At 42.2% G+C, this 21,464-nt stretch overlaps 1 protein-coding gene across 5 annotated transcripts in view; it reads left to right on the forward strand.

Annotated features, from left to right (window-relative positions):
- dacha (dachshund a) overlaps positions 1-19,443 on the forward strand; it is a 404,574-nt gene extending 385,131 nt beyond the window's left edge. For all 5 annotated transcript variants that reach the window (XM_069893410.1, XM_069893411.1, XM_069893412.1 and 2 more), the window contains one exon: positions 18,922-19,443. In XM_069893410.1, the coding sequence (XP_069749511.1) occupies positions 18,922-18,956 (35 nt within the window). In that variant the 3' untranslated portion in view covers positions 18,957-19,443. The remainder of the gene's footprint in view (positions 1-18,921) is intronic.
- The last annotated feature ends 2,021 nt before the right edge of the window (positions 19,444-21,464 follow it).

The raw sequence follows: 21,464 nt of genomic DNA on the forward strand, positions 1-21,464 counted from the left end.
GGTGATGGAGTGGGTGTGAAGAGAAGTAAAATGGCAAGTATAGGGAAAGGACCTCAAATGTTCATGGTATTACAAACATATCATTAATTAACAGGGCATTGGCAGCCTTGAGAGTGTTACAGTCTCATCTGCCATTCTTTTGGCTATAGTAGAGTGCACAACAAGACATAGGCAGGATTAAATAAGCCAGTGTTTACCAAACAAGTTGAGAAAAAAAAGACTGCTTGGATTTAATGAAATTTCAGGGACCTCCAGAGCAAAGTGTTTAATCTGAAGTGATGGGTCTGGAAGAATTATCGTGTAGGGGGAAAAAACAAAGTCATTTCAAATTATGAAACCCACACTATATTCTGCTGAGAGAGGCAAGATCCATGTGCAAGCTCAGTTGTAGCTTTTTTTTTAAGGCTGTATATAACAATACTGACAGTGGCTGACCACAGAATGTTTTCCCCTTAACAGCCTCCTACTATTTATCCATTATACCAATGAAATCTAATTATTTCTCTTTACTCTGTGTCAAGCTTCAGAATTTTGCTGGGCTGGCACTGACGACTGATTTCATTAATTTTGATTACCTTTGTTGGGACCGATTCCATTTCACAAACCGAGCTAAAAGCTGCTTCAAAATCCCCAGCCACACATTATATCAACACAGTTTCCTAAATTAATTTGTACACAGAGTAGCAAATAAAAAGTGCTGACCATTATTTTATTGACTAAATACAGATGCTGAGAGAATAGTGTGCTCAGCTGATTGAAGCTCTTAATGTTATTTGTACTCAAGAGTCGATAGGTTACATTTTCAGCAAACCATGTGGTACTGGAAGTCTGACCTGTCTCTATGCCAAAATAAGGATATTCCAGTGTTAAACAAGGATAGTGTAGGCAATGCTTTTATTTGAAAAAAAATGTCCTTGCAATTAATGTAAAGGAATGCCATTTCTTTTGTTGGTGTATTTAATTCCTGGTCCTCTGGAAAACATCCTACCTTTTATGATTAATATCTGGTTTATCACCAGCTCCTACAGGTACTCCTCAACTTATGATGGGGTTACGTTCCAGCAAACCCATCTTAAGTTGAACAAAATCATAACTCGATAAAGAATACAGGTATATCTTGTATAACCCCAACAGTGCTGTATCAGTCCCTGCAAGCTTTCCAACTGAATTAAGTGATTGAACAGGGAGGCTACAAAGAATTCACCTGAGAGGAATTATCAGTGTTTATTGGAAAATCAACAATGCTTGTGATTACCTTACTTTATATGAAAGTAACCGAAAAAAAATCATTAGTCAGACCATCGTAAGTAGCCAAGCACCTACTTTGATTTGAGCCATCGCTCTGGACTGGCAGCGATTTCAAACTGTGACTTTGTTCTCCACAGTGCCATGAGAAATACAAAAGGTGCTGAGTATATTACGTTCAGGAACAAGGATCTTAGCTAGTTTACTTCTCTCTATCCAATATAACCTATCCAAATTACATTTCCTCAATTATTGCCCCATGAACACTGGAATCAAACCCAAGCCACTTTGAACTGCTTCACTTTGCTTTTCACTGGATAAATCTGTTGAGTTTTAGGTACTTTTATTTATGCCATTCTCAAACCAAAAAGGTTAAATTGATTCAGTGGTTCTCATCCTTTTTTGGCCTAAGGCCCACCTGGTTTCCGGCTAACGTGCCAAGGCCCACTAGTGGCAATGACTGAGCAGTATTTTCGAGTGAAAGGGAGCTCTGTAATAAACAGCTGTGGTGTGCTGTTAGACAGAATCAAACACACACAAGGTAAAGATTGCACAATGGGCTTTAACCCACAAAGACTTCTACAGAGCCAGGCTGGCTGTGGCTGCAGCAACTCTGAGTGAGGCCTCGGGAGGCCGGCGCAGGCTTATATCCCGGAGGGTGATGGACACCCGACCGGGTGGAGCTTGATCCATTCAGGCCGACTGATTGACAGCCGGCCAGGTGTTGTCCTGTCCCCTTACACTCCTGCAGGTACAGAGGTTAACCCTTGCAGTAGGCCGGTGGTGTACCACCACATTCACCCCCTTCTTTAAAATTGTCCTGGGGGGGCAGTAACAAGGAATCGCACCCACTAGGTACATACAAAATTTACAGGTTGAGATGATTCGGCAGCCGCCGGGGTCTCTGTGACCATCGTAGGACGGGCTCCTGGTCACTGGTCAGAGGGGAAGTTGGGGGGCTGACAGCAGGGTGTGGTGCTGCGCAGAGGGGTGGCTGGGGTCGACTCCTAAGGCTGAAGTGGTCCCTGGTGGTCAAGAAGGCTCTGCATGCCCCATAGCTGCCAGGGGACGGGAATGTATGCCTGGTCAGCATCATCCTGGGTTGGAGAGGGTGGCGTGGTGTGGTGGGTGCTCCTGCTGGTGCCAGGTCCATGGTTGAGATGATGTTCTCCCTGCAACTGCCAAACCTAACGTAAGTGTAGTTATGGTTTGCATGAAGGAGGAAAACAAGGCTTCGGCCGTCCGTAAATACTTACGCAGAATCACTGGTCCTGGGGACGTGAGCCATTCTGGGAGTGACATTCCAGTCGCCAACCTCTTAGGGAATGAGAGCAGTTGTTCGTGAGGGGTCTCGTTGGTAGCCGTGCACAGCAGTGACCAAATGGCATGGAGCGTCTCGGGCAGGGCATCCTGCCAGTACTCAACGGTCCACCCTTTTGACCTGAGAACCAGGAGGACTGCCTTCCAGATCACCCCATTCTCGCGTTCCACTTGCCCGTTGCCTCTCGGGTTATAGCTTGTTGTTCGACTGGTTGAGATGCCCCTTGCCGTGAGGTACTAGAACAGCTTGACGCTCATGAAACTAGATCCCCAGTCGCAGTGGATGAAGGTGGGGAAGCCAAACATGGTGAAAATGTGCTCCAAGGCCCTGATGACTGTGGCTGTGGAGGTGTCCGGACAAGGGATGGCGAAAGGGAAGTGTGAGTACTCGTCCACTACCGTGGGGAAATAGACTTTTCGGTTCGTGGAAGGCAGGGGCCCTTTGAAGTCCATGCCAAGACGTTCGAAAGGCCGAGTAGCCTTTAAAACGTGGGCTTGGGGGGGGCGGAAGAAGCGGGGTTTACATTCCGCACAGTCCCGGCAGGCCTTGGTCATGTCCCTGACATTCCTGATGGTGTACGGTAGATTTCGGGATTTAATGAAATGGTACAACCAGAGGGACTCGTGCAATGCCTGCAACCTGTCATCATGCATTGACGCGCAGGTGCAAGAGGGCATCGGGGGAGTCGTTAAACTTCCCAGGGCGATACTGGATGTCGTAGCTGTAGGTTGCCAGCTCGACTCTCCAGCACAAGATCTTGTCGTTCTTGATCTTGCTCTTGTGGGTAGTGTTAAACATGAACGCCATGGCCCGTTGGTCTTTGAGAAGCGTGAATCTCCTGCCGGCCAGGTCCGCAAGTGGCGGACCGCTTCCATAATCACCTGGGCCTCCTTTTCAATGGCAGAGTGCCCTAACTCGGAGCCGTGGAGGGTCCTGGAGAAGAAAGCGACAGGGCGCTCCCCTTGGTTGAAGGTAGCAGCGAGGGCCACTTCGGAGGCTTCGCTCTCTACCTGGAAGGGTGAATCCTCATCCACAGCCTGTATCGTGGCGTCCGCGATGGCTTGCCTGATGCGGGTGAAGGCTGCCTGCGCCTCAGGTGGGAGGGGAAAAGTTGTGGCTTGGGCCAGAGGGCGGACCTTGTCCGAGAAGCAAGGGACCCACTGCGAGTAATAAGAGAACAGGCCCAGGCACCTGCGGAGGGCTTTAGCATGGAGGGAGGGATAACTCCATTAATGGACGCATCCTTTCTGGATCTGGGCCGACGATTCCATGGGCCACGATATACCCTAGGATGGCGAGGCGGGTGGTCCTGAACTCACACTTCTCCTTTTTGTAAGTGAGGTTCAGCTCCGTGGCCGTCTGGAGGAATTTTTCCAGGTTAGCATCGTGGTCCTGCTGGTCATGGCTGCAAATGGTGACATTATCCAGATATGGGTACATCGCCTTCAGCTTGTGCCAGTCTACCATGCGATCCTATTTGTGACCCCAAAAAGAATCTGACGGAACTGGTACAGGCACCCGTCCTCCTCAAAGGCGTTGTAGGGCTTGTCCTTCGGGTGGATAGGGATTTGGTGATACACCGACTTCAGGTCAATCATGGAGAAAACCTGGTAGCGGGCTATCTAATTGACCATGTCGCCGATCCTCAGCAGGGGGTAGGCATCCAGCTGGGTGTACCGATTAATGGTCTGACTGTAATCCACGATCATCCTTGGCTTACTTCCCCCTTTGACCACCAGGACTTGGGCTTTCCAAGGGCTGTTACTGGGCTCTATAACGACTTTTGCCGGCGACTCCGTCTTGATGAAGTCCCTGTCTGTAGTGCAATTGGGCGGCGGCGATCGGCTTGCAGCCTAGCGCAAGATGTGAGAAGAGCGCCAGTGGGGTGATGAGCAGTGTGGAGAGGCCGCAGGTTGGCCGGGGCTGGTAGGTTGTCGTGCTGTGCAATGCGAGTGGAGGTTGAGGCCCCCCCCCCGAAGGCAAGGGTGACACTCTGCAGGTGGCACTGGAAATCCAGGCCCAGGAGGAGTGCTATACAGAGTTTGGGCATGACCAGGAGCCTGAATCCTGTGCAAGTCTCCCCTCCCACCATTATATCAACCAAGCAGTGCCCGAAGGTGCCAACAGTCTTATCTTTGGTGGCGAGCAGGTGGTGGGGTGGACCTTTAACCTTAGGGAGTGGGCTATGCTCGGGTGAATGAAGACCTCGGTGCTGCCACTGACCAATAGGCACTTTGTTACCTGCCCGTTGACTCGCACGTCCATCGTCGAGCGCCCGAGATCATGGGCAAGTTCCCTGGTCAGCGTGGTGGCGGCCAGGACCGTCTTGGAGTAAGAGTCGTCACTATCCGGAGGGATGGGGAGCATTGATAGGGCGGCCTGGTCATTGCCCGTGTTAACCACGTCGACATCGGTCATGAGTTGCAGCGTGCGGTGGCCTCCAGAGGCATGGAAAACGTTGGTAGGACACCCTGGTCATCGCCCGTGTTGACCACGTCATTCTCAATGTCGTCGGGGGCCCTCCGTGTCGGGCGCACGTGGGGTGCCGCTACATGGCTGGCCTCCTTCCCCAGCCGTGTCCGCTGCACCGGGGGAAGTGACATCATCACGGCCGGCGGCAGTTATGTCATTACATCAGCCGGAAGTGATGTCGCTGTAGTTCTCAGTGAGTGGCGAGGGCGGGGGCTGGTGCAGATGCTCGGGGCACACGCTGTGATGGTCGCTGGCGGGTCCGGATATTGCAAGGTCAAAGTCGGGGAAGAGGAAGTCATTGTGGGACAATGGCACTGCCCAGCACGTGGAGGGGTCCGCGGGGGAGGTCATAGAGGGCCGCTGAGCTGCTGGCAGGTTTAGAGAGGCACACTTTTGCAAAGTGGCTTTTCTTGCCGCATCAGGAACGATACTGGTTCCTAGCTGGCCAGTTTTGGCGTGATCGTCGATCTGACCCACACCAGGACCCACAGTTCTTACAGGCACCTGCCGCAGTGACGTTCTCCTCCCCAGCTCGGCCTGGGGCTGCAATGTGAGAGGGCCATGAGGGAGCCTGGTGGAACCTGGAATCGAAGGCTTCGACATGCAGGGCTGCTGCTTCCAGGGTTTGGACCACTTCCACAGTCCTGGTTAGGGCATAGATGATGTCTTCCAGCAGCTTCTGCCGGATGGCCCTTGAGCGTAGCCCTCAGACCAAGGGGTCCCAGATCAGCCTCTCGACCTCCTCTACACCTACCCCGGGTTTAGCCAGACACGGTCGGGCCAACTCTCGCAAGTGTCCCAGGTACGACTCAGCCATCTCCCCGGGTTGCTGGGCTTGGGTGTTGAGGACAGACCTTGCACAGACTGCATTCATGGGGGGCTTGTACAAGTTCTCGAGAGTATCCATTGCGTTCTTGTACGTGGAGCAGCCTTTGGTTACCTGGAAGGCGTGGGGACCCAGCTTTGACCGAAGTCCAGGATGTCGCCCTCGTGTGTCTCGATGATTGCCTCGACTGCGTGCTGCCAGATCTCGAAGTGTCTCTGGGCTTCCGGGTGCTGTGGGTCGACCTCGAGGTGGAGTTTTTCTATCGCCGCCGTGGGAAAATTTTGTGGATTAAATTGTGGTGCACTGTTAGACAGAATCAGACACACACAAGGTAAAGACTTCCACAGAGCCAGGCTGGCTGTGGCTGCAGCAACTCTGAGTAAGGCATCACCCCTTCTCTAATTTAAAATATTTTATTTAATATATTTTAAAATCAATGCTCTATTTTTCTCTATTTTAATTACACACTGCATGTGAGTAAAACATCAATGTTATAAAGATACTATTTATATTGCATTTAATTAAAGAAATCCCACATTCTAAACTTCATAGTGGAAAGAGAGACTTTGAAATCTTGGGGTTTCATATTTTAGCTGAACAATCACAATCTGAAAGATTAAGCATGGATATTCTGTGCTTTAGGTTTCAAGATGCCTGTATAACCACATCTAAAAATATTGTCCACTTTAATGGACTCACAAGGTAGAGGAAATGAAAAGCAAAGATCCAAAGCAGTTTGTTCAGTTTTACTGATCAGCAAGGAAAGTGACTCCTTTATAAGATTAGACATTAAAAATAAATTATTGTTCATATTTTTCAAACTAATTAATGAAGGTAAGGTTTAGCTATCCCACTAACACTTGTTGAATAGCATTAATGCAAACTTTTGAAACACATCGAGTCAATTCCCCTTCCATTCAAGCACCAATAAATCCAAGAGCCTCGATATTTGGATCAGGGCAGAGTTAATGTTAATCATTGCCCATTTCCTCAGAACTGGCATTGATACCAATGCACAAGATCTTATGTTCAAATCGGTTTACTCTGCCCAACCACCCAAAATAATATGGCAGATGACATCAGCTGTGGTTGAAACTATGCAAACAGCTACATTGTGCATAAAATCCATCCAAATCATCAGTACCTTTAATGCCTCAACAACTAGGGCTGCAGAGTAAAATTTCAAGGTCTAATGTTCTTGACGACAATTTAGATTGACGTGGAACTGGAAGATGGAGATTCAATTACTTGTAAACAAACAGGCAGGGAAGGCTCGTGAAAGGATGGAGAGATTAAATAGCAAAAAGGATTAATGCAAGACAAAAGTGCTTGAAAATGGGCCAAAGGAGGGTCACATGATTACAGCAGAGTTATTCCAACATCAATTTGAACAAAATTAAATATCAGGGGTAGTTATTTCCAAGTTCAGATTTATAGTCCGGGTATATACACGACATCACATACAACCTTGAGATTAATTTTTCCTGTGGGCCAGGCAGAATTTCTTATTACTGGTTACTGTGAACTATACTCAAAGAAAAATGTAAACAAACTGTACAAATACAGACGTATAAATATTCTCTAATAAATAATGAGAAAAGTACGAGTCTGTTGTTCAAGAGTCTGATGGTTCTATATTTCTTTACAACATTGCAGGAGGCAATTTTGGTCCAGAACAATCCTTCCTTAGTAATTTTCTCTACAACCTATTCTCCCACTGTCATCATCAAATCCACTCAGATTCTACCACTCACCTATATATTTTAGAGCCCAATTAAGTGACCAATGTGTAAGGTTTGGGATGTTGGAAGAAACTGGAATATCCATGCTTAATCTTTCAGGCATCCAAGAGACTGTTGTGAGTAGCAAATGTAGTGTTTTCAATGTGAGGAGCTACAAGAAAATCACTGTAAAGGGAATTTAGCTCCATCAACAGTGGGAAATGGAGATGCCATGGATATTGAAAGGTTGGTACGGAGTGTTCTATTGGAAGAAAATTGGCTCCTGCGTGTAATTGGAGAATGGACTGTGATACCATATATGGAACAGATCTTTTAGAGCCTTGAAGAAATGGAAGAAGCGAGGAAGCTATGTTTAGTGGTAGAGTCGCGCTGGAGAGATGAGAAAAATATCTGTTGGAAGCAAGTGAGGATCAAATGTGAGGAACAAGAGGGAAAGTTGGAACTGCAAGAAATAAGATGGGAATCAATCAACCATGATGGAAGGAATCATTTATTAATGAAAGAGGAAGAGGTAACCAAGCAGTGATGGAAGAGATTATATTAGAACACATGAACATAGGCCAAGAGTAGTCACTCTGACCCCACAAGTCTGCCCTGCCATTCAATACTATCATGGCTGAATTGTATCAAGCCTCCATTCCTTTCTGTGCCATTTCCAAATGGTTCTTAGTTCCCCAGATCTCTCATAAATTTATCTACTTTCTCCCCTAATTTTATTTTGGAACAAATACAATAGGAAAACGGGAAGAATTGAAAATGGTTGAAAGCAGGTTGAAAAGAAATGTTAACAAGATTGTAGTTATCAGGATTGGGTTAATCATTGGAATGTGGATGAAAAAGACTGAGAGAACAAAATATTGGAGGGAATGTCAGGATTGGGTTCAACTTCTGTCAGAGAAGAGGAGGGAGACCATTCTGTTGTCAAGTGGTAGGTAGAGGGACAGGATGTCTATATAAAGAGAAAGCAGTTAGGAGGGTTGCTTCTATGTTGTAGCAATTGTCATCAAAGTCACAGGTGTAAATTGGAAAGGATAAAGTAATAAAATAGTCGGGATATTTCTGTTGAGTAAATAGGACTGAAACAATGGGGTAGAGGACGATTAGCTTTGGCCAATAGTATGCATGAGATTAGGTCCTGCCATGGGTCAGCATACTCAGTGTCCAATCCACTGCAGCCAAGTATTGAACCGAGGGGCAGATGCAACCACACAAAGTGCTGGAGGAACTCAGCATGACGATGTTTGGGTTGAAACCCTTCCCGATCCCTGATGAAGAGTTTTCGGCCCTAATATTGACCACCATGACAGCTGCCTGACCTCCTGAGTTTCTCCAGCACTTGGTGTATTGCTCCAATTTTCTAGCACCTGCAGTCTCCTTTTTTACATCACCTGCTGATTCAACAGATCTGTTGCTGTTCTGCAAGTTCAAGTTCAAATTCATTGTCAAGAGTAGAGATTCCTATGGGCCAGGCATAATTTCTACATCGATAGTGTAAATTGCACCCAATAAAAAAAAATATAAACAAAGAAAAAGATGTAATCAAACTGACTGCCAATACAGAAAAAAAATAACTAATAAATAATGTGCAAAGTTAGAGTCCTTAAATGAGTCTGGTTGAGTTTGTTGTTAAGGATAGTGGAGGGGTAGAAGCTGTTCCTGAACCTCTTTCTTGATGGGAGCAGTGGGAACAGAGCACTTGCTGGGTGCTGGGGATCCTTCACGATTGCTCTCTGACAGCAGCGTTCCGTGTATATCTTCTCAATGGTGGGGAGAGTTTTGCCTGTGATAATCCTGGGCTGTGTCCATGAAATTTTGCAGGGCTTTCCACTCAGACCGTGATGCAGACTCTTCAGCACACTTTCCACTACACGTATAAAGTTCAATCCTCCATGAAGTAGAGGAGTTGAAGTGTTTTTTTTACGATGAGATTGCCATGATTCCAGGAAAGGTCCTCCAAGATGGTGACTTCCAGAAATTTAAGTCTGCTCACCCTCTCCACCTCTTAGCCCCAGTGATCTCTGGATCATACACCTCTGGTTTTCCCCTCCTGAAGTGCACAATCAGCTTCTTGGTTTTGGGGACATTGCATGTGAGGTTGTTGTTGGTGTATCATTCAACCTAGTTTTCAATCTCCCTCCCGTTTGCTGACTCATTGCCTCTTTTAAGACAACCTACTACAGTGGTATCGTCAGCAAATTTGTTGATGGTGTTGTCATACCGAGCCACCCAATTGTAAGTGTAAAGTGAGTAGGACAGGGGGCTAAGTACACAGTGCCACGGCACTGATGGAGATTGAGGACCAGCAGTTCTACAGCAATTTAAGCTGAGGGAGTAGGTACACACCAACCTTATTATATACCAGAGGGTTAATTTTTTTGTATCTCACTTTACATTTGCCTATTTAATTTCAAGCAGTTTAATGGAGTTTTAACAAAACTATTTATTTTTAAATGTTTGGTTGTGTATTTTGTCTATTTTCAAGAGTCAATTAAGAATGCTTTTGATAGTATGAGTTGTCCCAAAGCCATGAACTGGTCCAGAGGTTGTGGGGCTCAAGTTCAGATAGGACACAGTCGCAAGGACTCAAGCATGGAGATAGACAAGAGACTGCCGATGTTGGAATCTAGAGGAAAACCAACTGTGGCTCTTGCTCACACACCATGCTGAATTCCTCCAGCGGATTGTTTTTTTTGCCTAAGGACTCAAACATGGTCCACATGTCTTCAAGACACAAGGATCGTTGTGAAGATTCTGTGGCTGATAAATGTGTCGGTAAGTGTGGAGAGTGGATGGGGTAAAAATGTAGACCATTCCCAATAAATTTCAGGTTAAAAAGGTCAGGATAATCCTATTTGTGGATGTCAGGGGGAAATTTTGAACAGGATATTCTTGATAACTCAAGTTAGTACTAACCCTGACACTTCCTTAAGCTTACAGAGAAACAGAAATAAATAATGAGGTTTTACTTACATGCTTTACACAAAGAGAGAGCTTGTTTGTGGTTTTGTATCAGTGGCTAAAGGAGAAATGCACATTTTGTGCTTGGCATTATCTCCCTTCCCCTCCTAAAAAGTCCAGGTGCCCAGAAGTCAGTGGCAAACATTTCTGTGGGTTATTGAAATAATGGAATAAAAATATCTCCAAATACATCACTCACACTTGCCTTATGCTCAAAATCTGAAGTCTTGTGGATAAGAAGGGTCAATTTGCTTTTTCCACCTTTCTTCATGGTGCCTCGTAATTTGCCTGCCAAAACAAAGCAAAGGTTCTCTCAGAATTCAGCATGGCTTTTGGACTGGTGATTTAGCACCCAGCAAGATTTATCAACCTTCCCAATTAAGGAGAAATTATAATAAAAACCCCAGAATTTCTGCTTTTTGTTAATCTTGACAAAAGCATTCAAACCTGTTAATTATGATGCACAGCGGGAGACCTGGATGCAGATGCAGATCTGTGAACGTTGCCCAGCAATTAAATCTTGGAATGATGGCCTGAGTTAGAGATCCTCGCCTTAGTTTAATATTACTTGTAAGCACCAATGCCATCAAACGACATTGTGTATTTGCCCCAGACATGTAGTTGTGAAGCTGGTAAAATGTGTGAAAAGCTGCAACTTCAACCTTTGTTGGCTCTCTGCCAAAACAAGAGCAATAGCAATGGTCATGGGCAACATTTTTTTTTGCTGATTTCACTGGACAACAATATTTTTTTCAAAAGATTTGCTTCCTGAAAAAAAATTGGGGATTATGAAAGACAACTTCAAACTGAACACAAAGATAATTTCAGATTTGCTGTATCACATAGGAAATTGGGAGAAGCATTAAATTAACAAGTATTTAATTTAGTATGTTTAATCACATAACGATGTTGGCACATTGCGTTAGTTCAACTGACCAAGAAATGTTTTGCTGTTGATTTTCATTTGTACTCAGCATCTGATACCTCTTGTGTCAGTGTCCAACAATAGCCGATCAGCATAAATGGATTCCAGTTGCCCTGATGCTGCTTTTCTGTGATCGCAATATCCTGGTGAAACCTTTCACTATGTTCATCACTGACTGCATCAAGATCGGCAGGAAAGTTGTCCAAGTGCAAATGCAGAAAATTAATTTCCAATGACATGATGCACCTTGTGGTTTTGTCTGCTTGAAGTAAACTGAAAAAATGACAGGAAATCACAAAAATAGGTTATATCTAAAAAGAAAAGAGTACGTGATAGGAAAGTTTTAAGGCGATTTTCATGATCAGCAGCTCAAAACACATAAAATTCACCCAAATGTGTTCAGGAAGCAAAATCTTCATTGTCCAGCGTTTTGGTGAGTATAGTCCAAAAGATATTCAGTTGGGGTTATATTGCTTTGCACATACATTATGAATAGTTTTAAAAAGCAGCACAGTCCATTCTTCTGTGGTTCTTAGAGTCAAATGTGTGTACATCCCAGAAATGTACCCACATCCATTTCTGCCCATCTGCATCACCCATTTGCTTGTGTTGGGTTCATATCTTTCTAAGTCTATTCCTTTTAGGTCTTGCCTGTTTAAGTGGCTATCTAAATGTCCTGATTGTATCGGATTCCACTTCCTCCTTTAGCAGTGTGTTCCAAATATCAACCCCTTTGTGTAAAAAAAAAAATACCTTCCCCTCAAATACCCTTTAAAACTCTCACCATAAATCTCTGCCTTCTTGGGGGGGGGGGTGGAATATTCTCTATTTTCCCAATCCACATCTCTTATTTTTACATACCTTTATCAGATCACCCCTCAACCTCCTTTACTGCAAGGAAAAATTAGATCAGTGACGGAGTTAAGCACCTGAATCCACCATGATTGTGGCATCCTCGCTTGCTGGTTACTAGATGTTATCTCACATCTAACTACACAAATTGAAGCTGTGGATTTGCAGTCAAAGCTTCAACAACTTTGACCCCTACAACTTAATAACTTCCACTCATTTCTTCTTGTATTGAAGGCATCTAGTAGCAAGTATCTTATACAGATGTCCTTATGCACAACAATTAGATTTACATTTTGGATTGGCAGCTTATAGAACTCCTAGAGCTTCGGTAGAAAGGGAATTGCTGCCTAGAAGAGGCTAAAACAAGGAACAGATGAACCACTGAAATGATGTGCACAAAGCTATTTTAACATATTGCAGATTCTTAGCCAACACTTGTGAAAGTGCAGCAATGGATGAATGTAAACCCATCGATGTCACTGAGGTTCAGGCTTAAAACTATGACGAATCGTCCATTGGCTTGATGGGAAATCTTCATCAACTTTATGTATCAAAAATTATTCTTAACACCAGCAATCCCCAGGGAAGGTGCTATCCCAGAAAATGTTAGAAGAAGGAAATGCTAATTCAGATCGTATTCTATTTAGCATCACGTTTAATACATATGAAGCATCAATCTGATTTTTAATATCCACTGTATCTTTCCAAAATTCTCACAAGAGAAAGGAAACAGCAATCAGCAGAAAAATCCAACTGATATATAAAGATCTTTCGAGTCATTTCTTAATTCTTACTCACCTCATAGGATTGTGAAGACAAAATTGCAAACCTGTTGCCTTACATCAGTTACTTTACCAGCTGATCGAATGAGCTTACCAATGTAATTCTCAAACTTGATATGGAGAATTGAAATATAAAGGTTGATTATGCCACTGCAGGGAACGTAGGTTGCAAAGTTGTAGTACTAACATTGTATGACCATGTTTCAATCACATTTTTTGCGATTACCCCTCTGTTGTAAATAAAAGACAAAAAGTTTGACCTTAAGTGCATCATGCTTAGCTTTATAAATGACAGAGAATTCACTGTGTGAACAACAAAATATACATCACAGGAAAGCTTGATACTTGAATCTGTTTTTACTGATGCTACTGATCTTAGAATAATGCTACAATCACCCATCCATCCACCTCATTACTCCCCATTTTCTCTCATCAGTAATCCAGGGCACCTACCACTAAGCTTCAGCTATTGATTTTTACCTGATGCTTTCATTTGCTAGAATGGTACTCCATAAATTAACGTTAAGGATAAAAATATTGTTTTAGAAGTGTTAAGAAAATTTAGAAAAAGAGAAATATTATAATAGTTCTCATAAATATTTGGAGAAATTATTTGATATTTAAGGGGCCTTGAATCATTTGAAACTGTCCTGTGAAGTTAGAGTTTTCATCAATCCTCTGCTGATGCATTCAGACTAAACAAAATTCTCCAAGATATTCTGAAGGGTTGAGTTGGAAGCGGTGGGTGGAAGAGATACTAGGGGAATAACATTTGATCAAAACAATCCAAAATGTAACTCGTACTGGGAAACATATTCATAAAATGAAGAATGCACAGAGCATTCCAGATTTAAGGCAACAAGTTTCCCTTATATATTCAGTCTCTGCCACATAGGGACCATTTCCATTCTGCGAGAGCTATCAAGTGGGCTGTGAATTTCTCACTGGCTTCTGATACCTTTACAGGATGGATGGTTGCGAGTGCCAAATGCATAAAAATCAGCCCACAGCAGATGGTGCATTTTCCACAAGAAGGAAAACAAATCCAGACATCAACAAAGAGCACTGACATTTAATCAAATAGATAAGTGCAGTCACCATCAGAACATGAGGTAGGCAGTTAATCTCTGGATAAAAAAAATATTGATACCAACCAGCACAAATTGCAGAGAAAAGGCAGACAATGAATTGTAAACACCTATATGGGCAGAAAATGCACAGAATCAAGCCATTTATGGTCACATTAATGAATCACAAATTAAACACCCAGTGAACCATCACTATATTATAGATTCCAATGCAGTGAGGCTTCATTATTGCAGTTTGTTCAGAATACTCAACCCTATGTGGCATTATTCCTTCTTCCAGACAATTGTGGGAAATTTTTGCATCATTTGGACAATGCCTCTTTTGTTAAGTAACTTTCCGAAATCTCCTGTGATTGTCTTGCAGTATAAACCATTTTCTCAATGCTGCTGGGAAGACTCTTGCTTTTCTGTTTTGTTCATCTCTGGAGAGTTTTCTTTTGGTCTGATTGTGGAGTCAGCAGCTGAAGTATTGGTGTGATGTTAGCTCTTTTTAAAAATCAATTAACACATTTAACACACAGAACAACAACCTTTACCCAGCATTAGCATTAACATGCTTTTGCAGCAAACATTGAGGGACTTGTGCTTTGTCAAAATGCACAAAACCTTTCCAATAAACTACAGACGCGGCAGTCAGACAATGCCAAAAATAATTGTGCACAATGAATGTATGAATTAAAATCGTATAGCTTGAATAATGCAATTGAATTGAAAAATCAAAAACACAAATAAGAGAGGTCTATCGATTTTGAACAGTACAGACTGAGAACGGACATGGTTCGTCAGTAGTTGCATATTGCAACATCAGTTACCACAATGACTTTAGCTTTGCAAAGAGAGGTGTGAGAGGATTTTAGAACTAGATTTTTTATTTTGCAGAGGGATACAGGGGAGATGAGGTTGGAGGGGTTTGGTATAGCGGTAAGTTGCAGAAATAGGAAGGGTGACCAGGAGACTAGCCCATACATTTGCAACATTTTCCAGTGCATCACCAGAGATTTAATATATATATATAATCAGTTTCTCTTTGCCTTTGATATGAGAGAAGAATTCATACATGAGAGGGTGGCAGGATGGATTATTCTTTTGCATAGCCAAGGTCACAAGTTTGTATTCTATTTGGAAAGTATCAATGAAGTTTTCTTGTCATAAATTTCCCAAGCTTCACTGACACTCTGGAGAATTTCCATTCCGCTTTTTTCCCAATTGCTATTCTTGTTTATATCCTTCCTGTCCCTGCCTGTATATTAGATCACATTGTAGGCTTGAAAACACACTGTAAACTCACAAAACACCCTGCTACCAATTAGCCTTTTCCTGTCCTTAATGAACAGTGCCTTTTGAATTGAGATTGGATTATCACAGATCTGTTTAGTTTGTATTTACTCTAAAAGTTTGTGTTGAAAGACAACACAAAATGATAGCAGTAACTCACTAAATTGCACAAACTGTTGTGCTTGAAACAAATTTTTAGAAATATGCTTACTTTTCGTTAAAGCTGAGAACAGTGCAAATTGCAGAAATCAAATAGCTGCCTGCTTTATTATTCTGTTTACATTGTGATTCTGAATGGGGTTTTCTTCCCTTTAAATTTTGGAGGGAAAAATAGTAAGGAAGAAGAACAAATAATATTTAAATTAATAGAGACTGGTTAGTGAGTAAATGAGGACGAAAAATTCCCTGAAAACCTGGTAAATGGCAATTTCTAGACCTTCTGAATTCTTTGGCTTGGCTTCGCGGACGAAGATTTATGGAGGGGTATGTCCACGTCTGCTGCAGGCTCGTTGGTGACTGACAAGTCCGACGCGGGACAGGCAGGCATGGTTGCAAGGGAAAATTGGTGGGTTTGGGTTGGGTGTTGGGTTTTTCCTCCTTTGTCTTTTGTCAGTGAGGTGGGCTCTGCGGTCTTCTTCAAAGGAGGTTGCTGCCCGCCGAACTGTGAGGTGCCAAGATGCACGGTTGGAGGCGAGATCAGCCCACTGGCGGTGGTCAATGGGGCAGGCACCAAGAGATTTCTTTAAGCAGTCCTTGTACCTCTTCTTTGGTGCACCTCTGTCTCAGTGGAGAGCTCGCAATAGAACACAATCTTGGGAAAGCGATGGCACTCCATTCTGGAGACGTGACCCACCCAGCACAGTTGGGTCTTCAGCAGCATGGATTCGATGCTTGCAGACTCTGCCAGCTCGAGTACTTCGATGTTGGTGATGAAGTAATTCCAATGACCTTCTGAATTACTAGCTGTCTTAAATATTTCAATGTAGTGTGAAGTCCAATGACCTGAAGGAACATTGATCAGAAGAAATAGGATGTAGAGATTCAAAACCAGGACAGTGAATTCTGACCACAGAAAACATATTTGGCAGCAGGAAACAGACACCAGTAACTTAATTATATGCTGGCTCCATTGAAAAGGACATTGATTTTACTTGGGGAATGGAGGAAAGTCAAATAATAAACGTAAGGGTAAAATTAGGTTTGACTGGCCAAACCAAGAAACTGTAAAACACAACTAAATAGGATTGATCTAAAGGAAATTTATTTTAAACAAATTCAAAAAACTTGAAATATTTGCTTAACCAGTCAGAATATGTTCTGGAAAAAAAAACTTTGCTCATCCTGCTTTAGGAAAGATGCTATTAAGTTAAAAGTGTGCAGAAAAGATTCACAAGAACGTTACCAGGGCTAAGTAAAAACACAAGGTTGGAAAAACTCAGCTGGTCAAAGTGTATTTTGTATAGCAGATATAAAAGTACATAACCCAACGTTTTGGGCTTGACCCATTCATCAAGGTCAATCATGCTGCTTTAAAAAGGCAGCAAATTTATGTTTATATAGCACTCATGCAAGAGACGAAGACTGATAAAACAGGTTAGAACAATTAAAATTCAAAAAGGATACAAAAATTTTGAGAGGAAGAAACTAAAAGTCAAAGAAAACTTTTGTGAGCAAATGGTATTAAGTCCGGATTGCAAAGTTTGAATTAATGGAGTCTGATGCTAAAAGAGAAGCAATGGACAGCAAAACATAACATCGCACCAAAGAGAGGAGCAGATGTTCAGTTTCCTACACTTGAAATGGTAGAGCATACATTAGAGGACTGGAAATAAACTTGAAATTGATTAGTTGGCACTTACATATTAATGCACCAAAGCAAGAATGTGTAGTGGGTATGGGAGATCATATAGGGTTTTCCTGAAGTACTATCAAGACTTGAGGTCTCCACGCCATAAAGAAGACACAGAAGGACTGGAGAAAATGCTGAAAGACTTATGACGATGGGACTATAATTGTAAGCTTACAGCCTTCAAGAAAGACTGAACAAATTCAGACTCATGAGAAATTAAAAGGCAGTGCTATTCCAAGAAAATTTACAAAACCTGTTTCCAAGTTGAAAGTCCAGTCTGAGGAATCATGTATGCAAAATAATTGGGAAATAAGGAGTGATCTCATTGACTAAGATGGTATTAATGCATTTAAAAATAATCCTGAAAAGAATACGAGATGGGTGGCATGGTTGGCATAGCAGTTAGCGCAACGCTTTTACAACGCCAGAGACCAGGGCAAGGGTTTGAATTCCGGTTAAGGAATTCAGATAAGGAATTGTCGGTTTTCCTCGGGGGCTCAGGTTTCCTCTCACCATTCAAAACGTACTGGGGTTGTAGATTAATTGGATATAAATTAGGCAGCACAGATGAGTGGGCTGAAATGGTCTGTAACTACTGTATTTCTAAATTCTTAATTTGTTTTTGAAAAAAGAAGCTAGTTTTGCTAAAATGGAAGGAGAGCCTTGCGGATTATTCAGGCCAAATGCCAGTGTCCATACGATGGCCTGTTTCATACGATGCAGGATCCAAATTTTGAATGAGCTTATGCTGGTTAGTAGTGAAGGCAGTAAAACTGATATTGTTAGTAACGAACAAATCCTTTATATAGAGATGGAGAAATTGGTGCTGTGTTAAGTAGTAGAATAAAACCTTAATCTAGAAAAGAAATAAAGCAAAAGAAATAGATGTTAAAACAGGACAAAATTGGGAGCTGATTAATTTTCTTTTATGGATTCATATTTGGAATCACAACTTTAAAAATTAAGGAATTCTCACTGTGGGAAATCCTGAGGTAAATTTGTGATCAAGGCCAAGTGAAAGGCCATCTTATGTCCCCTTCTATTAAAGCACGAGGACTGCATTATGCTGCTACTTTGGATTCCACTTCCACAGCAAATTGTTTACTTATTGATTAAACTATTGCCCAAAGATTTAAATCTGAGGATGCATTTGAGAGGAGGTTAATTAGAGTTAATTTAATGTTAAAGGTTGCCAATTTGTAGAGAAAAGCAACAAGATAGATTTCAGAGCATGGGCTGAATCCCCATTCTTTGCATTCCTTCTGAATGTCCCACCACCATTCCCATGGTAACCTCGGGGCACTTGGATCCTATGAATGATGTCTTTGAAAGCCTTTTAGATAAGGAAGTCCACCATCTAGTGTGCAGGGAGATATTCACTGATGGTGATGATAATAAATAAAAGATTATGTATGTTCCTTGCACCTGATGGACAACATCACAACAAACTATGATTTTTACAATATTTGCATCCAATTTTGAATCAATCTAATGGTCAAATTCTGAAAGCTACTAACTAAATATCCAGTTTTAAATTGCACTCTTTATTTTCCTGCTGTAGACTAATTGTTTCTGTTCTCTTCCAGATAGAACATACATGAAAGCTTCCATCCTGTATTGAGAGACAATTTTTACCAAAAGGAACCATGTAATGATAACATTTCATCAGTCCAATGAAACCAAGGCTGGGAACAGCAAATACTTCAACCCACTTTCAGTCAAAGCAACTTCAGCTCACACATTTTCAAAAGGGGGGAAGAAAAAAAAAGTGACCACATGCACTGTGGTGAATTAGTGCTCCATCGTGACCTGTGCTGCAAGTCATGTTGCCAATGTGGTGAGGTTTTCACACTAGGTTCTCTGCACCAGAACAATATGAGTTATGCCTTGTTGGTTGAAACTTAGTGTGCCATGCTATTTTAAAGCACACCAACAGCCAACGCATACAGACATTGCAGATTGGTGAATTCACAGCACATCAGGCCTTATACAAGCCTGTTAAGAACAATTAGCCCAGAGGCAACTGAAGAGCTTTGTAATTAATGGCGGAAGAAATCCTGCAACAAAATTGTTGGTTGTAATTATTAATAAAGCTTTCTCTGTTTACACTGGTCTATTTTAAAGAAGGGCCTCTTTAGGAAAAAAAAAGCAGAAAAACCAACATTTTGCTGAATCATGGTGCCCTTCAGTTTTCTGATCCATCTGCAAAAAAAAACATTGATTTGTCATTAACATCTTTTACACTCCACTCAATTTTTGGGGAAGGAATATATGCAGTAGAATATTAGGAAATGGAACCTTCTTAAATGGCGAGTTGCTCATATTCGCTACCATAATTTCATTTAAAAATATTTAGTTTAAATTTCATCTTCTGACCAGTAAAAAAGAATGTTAACTAGTAAAGAAACAATGTTAATAGAACTTTCATTTGTCTTTTGTCTTTGCAAAGCTGTTCACAAAACATTGTCCCTGCTGTTCAATTCAAATTGACAGTAAAATTGGTGCTGATGTTGTAGCTTTGTAGGTCACGTCTCCAGAATGGAGGACCATCACCTTCCCAAGATCGTGTTCTATGGCGAGCTCTCCACTGGCCACCGTGACAGAGGTGCACCAAAGAAAAGGTACAAGGACTGCCTCAAGAAATCTCTTGGTGCCTGCCCCATTGACCACCGTCAGTGGGCTGATCTCGCCTCCAACCGTGCATCTTGGCGCCTCACAGTTTGGCGGGCAGCAACCTCCTTTGAAGAAGACCGCAGAGCCCACCTCACTGACAAAAGGCAAAGGAGGAAAAACCCAACCCCAACCCACCCATTTTCCCCTGCAGCCGCTGCCACCGTGTCTGCCTGTCCCGCATCGGACTTGTCAGCCACCAACGAGCCTGCAGCTGACGTGGACTTTTTCCCCCTCCATAAATCTTCGTCCGCGAAGCCAAGCCAAAGAAGAATGCTCTATGGTTCTCTTAGCTTGTGTTTGCCAAAAAAATGATAAATACCACAAACTCACTGCATATCATGTGCAGACATTGTCAAAGAAAGCTTATACTCAATGCACTGGTAACAATCTCAGCGGCAAATGGTTATGTCTGCACTCTGTTCCAAATAGGAACTTGTTCCAATCTAATCATCAGTTTAAGTGAAGAAATGAATTGTAAATAACTGGAAGTAAATTAAGAGACTTCTGTTGAATAGCACAGATCATTTATATTTTTCCTTCAGTTAACTGCCTTATCAATGATTCATGGGTGTGTAGGCAGCTGGATAAACAGCTGAGTTACCCCACCCACCCACCATCTCACACACAAAATTATTCACAAGAAACCTTACTGCTTTCTTCAAGGTAAAGAATTCCACAAAGTGTTAAAGAAAACTGTGTTTTATGGCAACATTTCATAGCACTGGCTGTGATCCTTCACAGATAAAACCTGACCAGTTAAAAGTTGGCTAGAAACCAACTTTTTTTTTACTACAGGCAAAGTGGTACATGTATAACATTACGTTAGAAAATAAACCATATTAAAGATGTACACAAATATCTGGAAGGCAAGAAAGATCATGCCTTTTGAAAGTGATCAGTGTTCTCATGTGCAGCCAGTTTTCATTTATTTTGCCATCAAATACCAAGACTAATTGATTAATTCATCTCAAGGTTTGAACTAATGGAAAACATATGACATTATTAAATGGTATTTTTTTAAAAATCAAATTACCTGTTTGGCAGTTCAACTTAAAATATGTTAGAAAGATGCACAAGTTAAAAGAAATCCAATCAATTTTTTTGTTTGGTGATGGCTGTACTTGAGAGCTTTGTTCATTCAAAGCAGGATTCTATCCAAAGAGCAAGGTTATCTGTGTTAATTTCAGCACTTGCTTAAAACTAAAACAACCCTTCTCACTTCCTCAGCCAGGGATGTCATTTAAATTGCAGCAGGGAGCAAAGAATATTTAACTTTGAACTTCTGAATGTTGAGCTGCATTATTTTCTCAATTACATAGTTTCACTCCAGTGTAACAAATCACATGACAATACACATTAGGAACATCTTTTTTTGTAACATATTATTTAAACTAAAACACAAATCCCCTTCCTCTACTTATGGCATTGTTTTGTTTGAATCATTTCCTTTCAGATG

Source organism: Narcine bancroftii, chromosome 8 (genome assembly GCF_036971445.1).
Source record: "Narcine bancroftii isolate sNarBan1 chromosome 8, sNarBan1.hap1, whole genome shotgun sequence".
NCBI classification, from domain to species: Eukaryota; Metazoa; Chordata; class Chondrichthyes; order Torpediniformes; family Narcinidae; genus Narcine; species Narcine bancroftii.